This window comes from Aplysia californica, unplaced genomic scaffold (genome assembly GCF_000002075.1).
Source record: "Aplysia californica isolate F4 #8 unplaced genomic scaffold, AplCal3.0 scaffold00231, whole genome shotgun sequence".
NCBI classification, from domain to species: domain Eukaryota; kingdom Metazoa; phylum Mollusca; class Gastropoda; order Aplysiida; family Aplysiidae; genus Aplysia; species Aplysia californica.
Genome location: NW_004797501.1, coordinates 884706 through 894786, shown reverse-complemented (window position 1 = coordinate 894786; position 10081 = coordinate 884706). Strand labels below are relative to the sequence as shown.

Below are 10081 nucleotides of genomic sequence, written 5' to 3'. Positions count from 1 at the left end.
GGGTCATTGAAGAGCTGCTCTCTGGGGGCACGTGACGTCACTTCACCGTTGAAAATCTTGAAGTTGTAGAAGGGGTTGTTCTCCTGCTCTGTGACCAGGGAAGGCAGAGCGGTGAAGGCAGTGGTCCAGTCCCAGTACGGGATTCCGATCATGGCGCCCTGGGGGAGATCATGTGTGGCTCATCAACAAGTGGGCGGCGGAAAAAGTGTTGGGGACAAAAGTACCTTGACAGGCCTGCATGATAAGCTCTATAGAATGATTTTGTGAAATCCAGTTCTGAGCTGCAGTTTAGTCTTTACATACTCGACAAATAAACAATTTTCTACGTGGCATGGCCCATTTATATTAAGTCCGAAGATAAGTATATAAGCGCTGGAAATCAAAAGGGCTTTTAAAATTAAACGTATGCCATAAAAGGTATTGGTGCACGTAATTTGTACAGAGCTATTGAAATACATCCACTGAAAAGTGCGAGTCTTTTTTTAAGCCCCTTAAGTATTAACTCGGTATTCTTAAAAACTGTGCAACCATGAGGACTAGACAGGTTTTCGTATTTATGACTTCCTTTAATCGTGTATATTGTTTTATCGTACGACATACGTTAAAAAGGGTATCATTTTGTTGTTTTATCCTACGGTGTTCTTTAAAAAGTGTACCTGTGCGGTGAGAGCGTCTTCAAACTGCTTGACGAAGAGTCTGTGCCACTGGGGGAAGTTGGCCATGCCGTGTTGACAACATGCGATGCGGCGACCGTTCAGTTCACAGCCTGCTGGCTCTCCGTGGAAGGCGGCGATGCTCTGGGAAAAGAGGAAATATTTGAACATGCTTAAAAATACCGTAAAGCATGTTAACTCTTTAAGGACGAAGCAGACACTTAATAATATGTGAGATCAGCAGCAGACCAAAATAAATGTGGAGGTACATTTCGAGTCTTAATAAGAAGAAGAAGAAAATTTAAAACGTGAGTTTGCATCTTTGATAGCATGCATGATGTTGGTGACCTAAACATTTTAAATATTGAAAAAAAAACTAATGATATATAATGTACGTATAATTTTTCTATCAGGGGTATAAAGATGGTGATGATGATAATAATAGCTCGTCCGTCAACTCTGACGATAACCAGTAGATCTTCAGAGGAGAATATCGCTCTAGCGAAATAGAACAGTTACAAGAATTTCAGATGTTAAGATGACTTTGACTTCTGCTCTGGCCGATGAGATCAATTCTGGCAGAGAAATATTTGCCACATTTTGAACATTGTGGATGTGCGCAGCTTTCGCGCTTTTCTCTTGGATTCAGCATTTCCTATTCGCAAAGCCCCACGTTATGAGTTGAAACCCATTGTGATTGCTGCTCTCCTGCTGGTTCTGTCAGGACCTGGCCTTTCTCACGCCGAAGTAAATTATTTATGCTGTCAGAGGTAAGAACAATTGAATAGCTTGCCGATCATCTACACTCTACAAGCCGTCACAAAACCGTCTACTCACTGCAAAGCCGTTGGGGCCTGCATCAGCTTGGACTCTGCGGAGAGCCTCACGGAGGTTGTCGATCTCAGAAGTGGACAGGGTGGACACGTCCTTACGGACACCAACACCGGCCAGGGAAGACGACGAAGACACTTCCTCGGAGGCACCTGGGGGTCAAAGTGTAACGGATATAAAGATCCTGTCAGTTTACAGCTTGCACTGTTTGCTTTCCGGGAGACCGAAAGTGCTTCTGGGTTGTCAAAAGGTAGATAATAAACCTCAGATATGAAAGTGGGAACAAATCACAGCCCCGTAGAGTTGAGACGATCTAGCGTGTCGTCCGATTTGTCATAGCTAAGCTGTAGAGATATTAAATTCTAGGGGTTTTTGTCCTCAATTGATAATGAATAATCAAACAAGGCTAATAGATAGAATGCTTTTTTCAAACAATGTTCTAGGTTTGTATTGGTTTTTATTTAGTATATTTATTTTTATTGTTGGCTTTTGTTTAAGCAGATTTTGACGTGTTGTAATTATTGTTACTCTTCTCCATTTTATAGTTGTTCTTGCTGTTATTGCCTCTTTTAAGATTCTATTAGCCATTAAAATTTGATGCTGATTATGAATAAAGTGGGAAATATTTGACTTGCAATTCTGCCATCTTAACTGAATTTTTGGAATAATTGTGCCTACCACGCCTTTCCCCAAACCACTATCCTCTAACTACGCCTATTCAAATAGTTCCCATTTCAGAAAAAAAGCTATGCTGCTCAAAACGACGATCCTTCTAACAGCTAAGAATGTCGAGTAAGTCAGCATACCACAGAAGACAGCACCACTGAACTCACCAACAGCTGCTTTGTAGATGATGGTCGGTTCTGGCAACACTGAGCTCACAGGCAGCGCATGTCCCTCAACATCGAAGACCTTGATATCCAGTGTGAAGAGTGCCTCGGCATCAAAGACGTCCTCTGGATTGATGCCAGACTGCTCCAAAGCACTTGTGATGTCGTAGGTGAAGAGACGGTCGAAAGCCCATGCCATCTCAGTGGGACCGCCCAGCAGGTTGAAGCGACCAGCGTAGTTGCACACATTGTTCCTCTGTCGGTTTCGAAAAAAAGATTTTGTTGTGATTTTTTTAATCAGATTACTGAGGGCGGGGCTCCAGTGGTTGAGTTGTCAGTGAGCTGAGGCTCACAATTAATGTCAAGAGCATGCCCGTGACAAGGTGTTAAGGTGTGTTTTGGAGGGGAGTGTGGCACTGGGATGTGTCCTTGAGCACGACACGATAACCCAAGCTCAAAAATAGTGCTGGTACTTGTACGAGTATTACTGTCGGTTCGATTTCTGCAAGGAAAATCTCTCACAGAGACGCTAACAAACACATACACACCCATTCACACACGCACACACACACACACACACACACACACACATACACACACACACAAACACACACACAAACACAAACACACACATACACACAAACATACGTGCACGCACGCGCATGCACAAACATACTGAAACAAGACGTGTGCTTTTTTCGGTGGGTACACATTCAGAAAACAATTGCATTGTTATTGAAGAATGTTCAAAAGTTAGTTTTAACAACACACTGTTATAAACGTCACACACCATAGCACACAAGCGACCAGACATACTATTATGAGACACAATTAATGACCGGACACACTATCATACTGAGTCACAAAGCACCGGTGTCTGTCATGTAGCGAATAAGCCCTTCGCTATTGCAGGCAGCAAACCCAAATTCAATTACCGTGTGAGGATAATTCTTTATCCAGCATCTCAATCGTTATGTTGGAACTTTGTATCTCTCTCGTCCAGAGTTGACCCTCACAGACAGGGTCAAAGTCGGTCGCCTATATGATCTAAACTGTGTTTCGATAGGGGTGTAAAAACACCCTTCTTCCTCTTAGCCATATTTCAGTAACTGGGACATTACTTCTCGAACCTTTCTGCATCAAAATACCATGTTTTTATGTCAATCTGCATATTTCAGCTATCTTGGTTTAAAACCAGGTTTAAACAAAAACACGTACATTTTTTGTTAAATAAAGAAACACAGTGCATGACAGACAACTCACCAGACAAATGTTGATGACCACCGAGCCGGATGTCTTGACGCCCTTGAGCAGGAACCCGGCAAAGACTCTGGCCTTGCTCTGGCGGTCGGCGATGACCTGCTCCAGACCGTCCAGGTCATAACCTCCAATGGACAGGTCGTCGTAGCTGTAGCCGAGGTGCTCGTAGTCGAACACAGTGTTGGGCACAGCGTGGTCCCTGCGGAGATAGGAACGTGTGTCATAGCACTGACCAAAGCACGGATCATAATTGTTATATATTTATTAGTTAATAATAATTATCGTTACCATTATTATTTTTTTAATTATCATTATTACATACAAAAGTGTAATGCAGGTGTTTTACTCCTCATCTGCTCAACAATTTAGATCATTTAGGAGGCGGGCTTCGACACTGTGTAGTTTTAGACTAAAGCAGTGCTTGTCTCGCCTTTCTTTTTGGGGGAGGCGCGAAAAGGAATTACGAAATTTTAGCGTGCAATTTTACGAGGGCACTGGATTATAGATTACACGAGACCGTTTTTACAGCAATTATATCATAATATATCTTCTGCCAGTTGGACTTTAACGCTTCATCTGTGCAAATCTGTCTCGTTTCCATTTCATATATAAAAGGAAAACAGTTGCTTACATGGTAAATTTATTCAAGTTGAAACCCTCGAAGAAGAAAGGTCTCATGGGCTGGCTCATGTAGTTGAGAGCACAGTCAGCTTTGTTGGCGGGCAGGTGGCGTCTGGTTTGCAGCTCCTGCCACACGGCCCAGATCTTGTCGGTGAAGGAATGATGGATAAAGAACAGAGGGTCGTAGGCCGAGTACTCGAGGGAGGAGAGAGAGTAAGTTTGGAGACCTCCGACCAGGAAGTGAATAGCGTTGTGCATCACCTCGAACTGAACCTGTGAGGAGGAAATAGAAACGGCGGGTGCTTAAAAGACGCCGTTTATTTGTCTCATTTCTTCCGTACGCTGTATGACCATTATTGTGTTTATGTACTTCTCTTTATTTAAAAAAAATAAAAACAGAAAAGAAACATTCGATTTGCACTGACGTTCGAAAAGGGGTCTTTAAATCTACGAAAGTGTTATCTTTCTTAGTTTGCTATTGTGCAAATTTTACAGTATTCTTTTTCTGTAGTTGGTCGTTACTTCTCGGACCTTCCTGCAATAAAACGCTCTGTCTCTAGTCATTCTGCCTGACTGAATTTGTTTGGGCTCCAAGCAAGTTTCTTTGTCCTGTTCTCATCTTCTGTTAGCTATCTTCCTGCATTATTAGCCATCTACTTTTGCTTTCAAAATATGTTTCTCCAGTGAATCGTTGGGTTTGATATGCCCAAAGTAGTTCAGTTTCAGTGCATCCTACCAGACACAGATGAGTAAAAGTGTCCATTTCAGGACACCAGGCTTCTAAAAAATAATATTTTGGGACAATGAAAATTAACTTTCTTGCCCATTCTTATTTGTTCCACCCCTTTAACAAGGGAACATTCGTCTTGTGTGTATAAAAAAACACCTTGTTGTTTTAACCCCTCGTTTTAACAGACTTTAAATCTGTGCTTGTCAATCTTTATCAAGCCAGCGCCCAGTTTTGCCACCTTTAAGAGGTTGGAGTTTTCGTATTGCCCATCTACAAGCATTCCAAGTGGGGCGGGTATTAAATAATACAAGTCACTTCCAAAATGATCTCCACCGCCCACCAAAATTATCAAATCCCCCTCTTGTGAGCGATGTCGCTGAAGTTGGTATGCACTGCTCTAGAAATAGACTGACATAAATCTATTAATTCTTTCGAGTAATGGTCTTAGTGCACAGGTTATACAATAGGTGAACAAAAAGTTGCAAATAGTAAACACAATTAGACTTTTACCTCAAAGTCGCAGTAGTCGGTCTGCTCCAGGGCTGAGAGGACCAGGTCAAAGATGGCCGAGTGATCTCCAGCTTGGTTCTTGTTCCTGATCTCAGGCCTGATGTCACGCACGGTGTATACGTCCTCAGTCGGCACGTAGCCTCGGGCGAACGGATTGTTGACCACCTGGACAATAAACGGGCAAAGATGTGTTGGTTAGTTTGAACCGGAGTTTGTCTTTTTTTATTTGTTTAAATTGTATGTCCGTTCATCGAAACAATGTCAGCAAAACTTTAAAAAGATACCTACGGTACATCTCCGATTCACGGGTGAAATTTCTGTTGCACTGGTTGCCTTATGTGGTCCATTGCGTTGCCACGTTTTGTAAAACTCTTAATATAACTACTAGATAAAACTCACCTCATCTCTCCATACATCATAGTAGTTCTGAGAAGTGAAGATCTCAGGCAAGTCAGTGATGGGCAGAGTCCAGTCCCAGTAGGGGATAGCGATGGCGCTTCCGTGTCTCCTCAAGGCTTGCTCCACCTTGTTACGGAATTGAAGTTGATGCTCATTAGATACGCAAAAAGATACACATGTACATGCTCACGCGCTCACACACACACACACACACACACACACACACACACACACACACACACACAGGTACACACACACACACACACACACACACACACACACATATACAACACATACATTCACACACGCACGCATAATGGGAGGCAAAGGACGATAGAGGGAGAGAAAGGCAGAAAAAGAGAGAGAAAGAGACAGAGAGGGGGAGAGAGAGGGGGGGTGGAGAAAAGAGAAGTAAGGTTGGTGGGACAGAGACGTTGACTCGGGGAGAATTTCAAAATGTAACGATTGATGTCAAAGGTCCAGATGCACAAGGGGGTCTCCTGGGGTGGTGAGGGACTATAGTTTGGACTTCAATCAGTGTGATCATTCTTTTTCACAGCTTTTATTGACCCCTGTGTTGGTGAAAGTGACGATAGAGCTTATTCTATCGATTATCTTTCTATTTGTAAAGATAATGCATTGCAGATGTTCAATGCCCAATGTAAACTATTTAGATCAATTAGGAGGTAGGCTTCTTCGACCCTGACTATTACAGAGCCAACCTGGATTGAGAGGGAAACAAATAAACAGAGACTGAACATCTGATTGAAGAAACCTCCCCACACAGGAATCGAACCCATGTCTTCTGCGTGGCACAGCAAAGCGTCTAACTGTTGCATTACAAACAAGAATACGTTTATTTTGTGCTGCATTTTGTTTATATAATCACAGCATTATGTTTGTGGGTTCTGTCGTTGCTGTAGTGATCGCATCAGGTATCGGTATTAACATTACCTGCAAGGTGAACAGCCTGTGCCAGTGCGGGAACGTGGGCATGCCATGGATACAACAAGCGACTGATTCGTTGGCGGGAGTGGAGCACTTGGCGGGCGACCCGTGGAAGGAGGCAAGACTGGCCCAGCCGTCATTGGAGTTGTCGTGTTGAAGGTCACGAAGGGCGGCCTTGAGGCTCTGAAGGTCACGCTCCTCAAGAGTGTCAAGGTTACGACGGACGTGATTGGGGGCGACATGCTCACGTTTGAAGTCATCTGAAGAGAGGAGACGGTAATGGGGGTAACTACGCATTACCCTAGAGAAGGATTTTGACTTTCTATCCATGTTGACATTATGAATTGGTATCAGCATTACAACTTTCGAAAGCAAAACAAAATAATTATGTGTTCTTCGGGGTACACTCAGAGGTATCGTTTCAATATCCCAAAGCAAACGTTTCCCTTTAGCTTTTTTTTTAAAGAGAAAGAAGAAGAAGATTTCTATAGTTTCCATTTCCCAACTGGAATCTATGTGCTTTCCATCAATAATGAAATTTATCGTTTAAACGACATTCGACTTTTTACAAGTATTCATACTCATCAACACACATACAGGCACACACACACACACACACACACACACACGCGCGCGCGCGCGCGCGCACACACAGACATAATCACACGAGTAGACACGCAATCACATTACTTTCCCTATATTATGTGATTTGACAGACTCTAAAGAGCATCACCTCAAAATGCACTGAACAGGCCACAAAAATGTTATCAGAAATTAAATTTTGCTTATACGCTGTGGTGTTACTCCTCTCTCATCAAAACAACATAGACACTCCACAAAATCACTTCCTCACACAGGAATTGAACTCACGTTTTCTTCATACAACGGCAGCGACTCTGAGCTATACACCACAAACGCAAGTACGCTCTCTCTAATTTAGGAATTTTTTTTACAAAAATACCCCCCCCCCCCCAACTTCCAATTAATGTTTTAAAATACTCACGTTGGGCAGACTTGAAGAGGACGCTAGGGGTTGGGATGAGGCTGCTGTCGAGAACTGTGCCGTCGGGGAGACGCACACTTATGTTAAAGCTGTAGTTGTCGTCGAAGCGGAGGTTGGCGGCGATCAGCTGATGAAGATTTTTTAGACCGGTTAGAATTGAAACTGTCCAAAGTGTAAAATATACATTATTATTTACGACGTGGATTAAGCTGTGATAAGAGATAAAGTTTAAAGTAGAAAGCAGAAGAGAATGTCCTACGATCTCCGTTGCACAGAATACGTTCGAGAAATGAATGGAAATTCTAACTGTTTGAGTGGTTTAGTGGGTAAGTGATCACATGTTTTACAATCTCTTACAAGGGTTGAGAACAAGAATAATAGTCGTTTATATTTCACAGCTGCAGAACATGTTTCTCGTCTGCTTACTTTGCATTACGTTCTACTTTAACACTTGTTCCATTTCAGGGCTTAACTCTAAACACAAACAATGATTTACGATTTTAGGTAATGATTTTTATTTTCTTTCATTGTTTGTATTTTTTTCGGAATTTTACAGAGTCAAAGTATCACACTTAGCAAGATTTCTGGCTGTTCTTTGTGTAGTCATAAGGTGAGAGTACACAAGATATTGATCAGCAAAGAGCGACGTTCTTTAGAGTCCGGTATATTTCAATGCTTTAATTTATTTAATTTCTATTCCATTTTAAAGAGTAATGTACAATTGAAGTCAAAGACTTACTTGATCGGTGATTTCGTATTTGAAGAGTCTGTCAAACTGCCATGGCATCTCTGCAGAACCTCCAAGCACAGTGAAGTAACCACCTTCAAATGACTTTCCGTTGCTCACAATGTCAAAGTTCACGAAAGCAGAGCTGCCAAAACCCTTGAGCAGGAAACCTGGGGTACAAATATCATGTGTGAATTAGCCCAACATCTTATACAGCACTATCTATGGAGGTGCTTTTCAATCCAGACGAAAGCATCACTGGTGAGCAAGGATGATTAATGATGTCGTCGAAATTAACAGCCTCAGCAAAGATTTTAAAAAACAAGCTCTGACAAACGCATTGTTTTAAATATTTAATCTTTATCGATCTTTAATTCTGTTCATTTCATTCTTTCTTATTTAGACATAATAAGAGTAGCATTTGTACATTCTGTTTAGTTTATTAAACAAAAAATATGTCATCTGATAGGAATGGGCAGGGACGAACAAAATGTCTTGTCAACGGTGAGAAACTATAGATCTCAATAGTCCTGTCAGCTTATACCAGTTGGGTTTTTATGGTTTTTCATTTTTGAAGAGAGCTACTACAGGTTTGTCCTGTCATCTTTACTAAAGTTTGATAGAAATTTCCTCTTCAAAATCGTCAGGTGAAGCTGAGAAGTGGGTCTTGAATGTTCGTAAAAGACTGCATTTAGTACATCTTCATGGTAGGATAAAAGGAAATGTATTCCAGTGCTGACAACAGGTTCCGATTTTCTCCTTAAGTTCCAGTTTCTTAGATAAACATTATTGAAAACGAAGTTAAACTAACACCACCCCGCAAATTCAAATCCCTACGATACTAACTTACACCATTATTATAATATCATACCATATTATAGAATATTCTACAATGTACACATTTTCCTTTGTCAGTTTCATTACTTCTGTCAAATATCAGTGCAAGGTTAGACAAAATGGAGCTGAAGCCCTTAGGTTTCGTATTGCAAAAGTGCCAGAACATTAAATTATCCTAAGGCATCAATTATTCGTAAAAATTTCCATTTGCTGAAAGTCTCGATGCTTGTGAAAAATTAAGGGACTTCCTCACAGGAACTAATGAAGTTTCCAACATGAGACCATTGGCGTTTACAGTATGGTCATTATTTTGAGGCCCTGCCAACGTCAGACTTTCGTTTAACTTTCAAGATACGGGGTCTCTTCTCCAGGAAAATTTAATACGCTGTGGCGTTACCAGTCGCCAGTAAGGCGTGAGTTTACGTGTTCCGGAGTTCGAGTCTCAGCTGGGCCCAACGTTGTTTTCTTTAGAAAAGCGCTTTACACGAATTTCCCTCACTTCACACTGGTGGAAATGGGTACCCGGCAATAGACGGTGAAAGATATAGTCCGTTTGTTAGTGTTAGAACGCTTGATAGGCTACCTGAACTGTACGTTTCCTTGGAAGCCAAGAATATTTTGAGTGTTTTCAGTCTCCTTGGGTTATAATATATGTAGTTGTAAAGCGCACATTATATTACAGATTGTACCGCATGGATATACACTATATAAAAGCAATTATTATTATTATTA

The 10081-nt window shown here is 41.6% G+C and overlaps 1 protein-coding gene across 1 annotated transcript in view; it reads right to left on the bottom strand.

Moving 5' to 3' along the window:
* The window catches only part of LOC101860977 (hemocyanin 2), a gene marked incomplete in the record, with an annotated part of 96201 nt that overhangs the window by 32173 nt on the left and 53947 nt on the right, over nt 1-10081 (bottom strand). The window contains 12 exon segments of the mRNA XM_035970179.1: nt 1-158; nt 657-797; nt 1491-1636; nt 2318-2570; nt 3578-3773; nt 4206-4468; nt 5436-5600; nt 5835-5960; nt 6789-7042; nt 7786-7912; nt 8525-8682; nt 9437-9524. Coding sequence (XP_035826072.1) covers nt 1-158; nt 657-797; nt 1491-1636; nt 2318-2570; nt 3578-3773; nt 4206-4468; nt 5436-5600; nt 5835-5960; nt 6789-7042; nt 7786-7912; nt 8525-8682; nt 9437-9524 — 2075 coding nt within the window.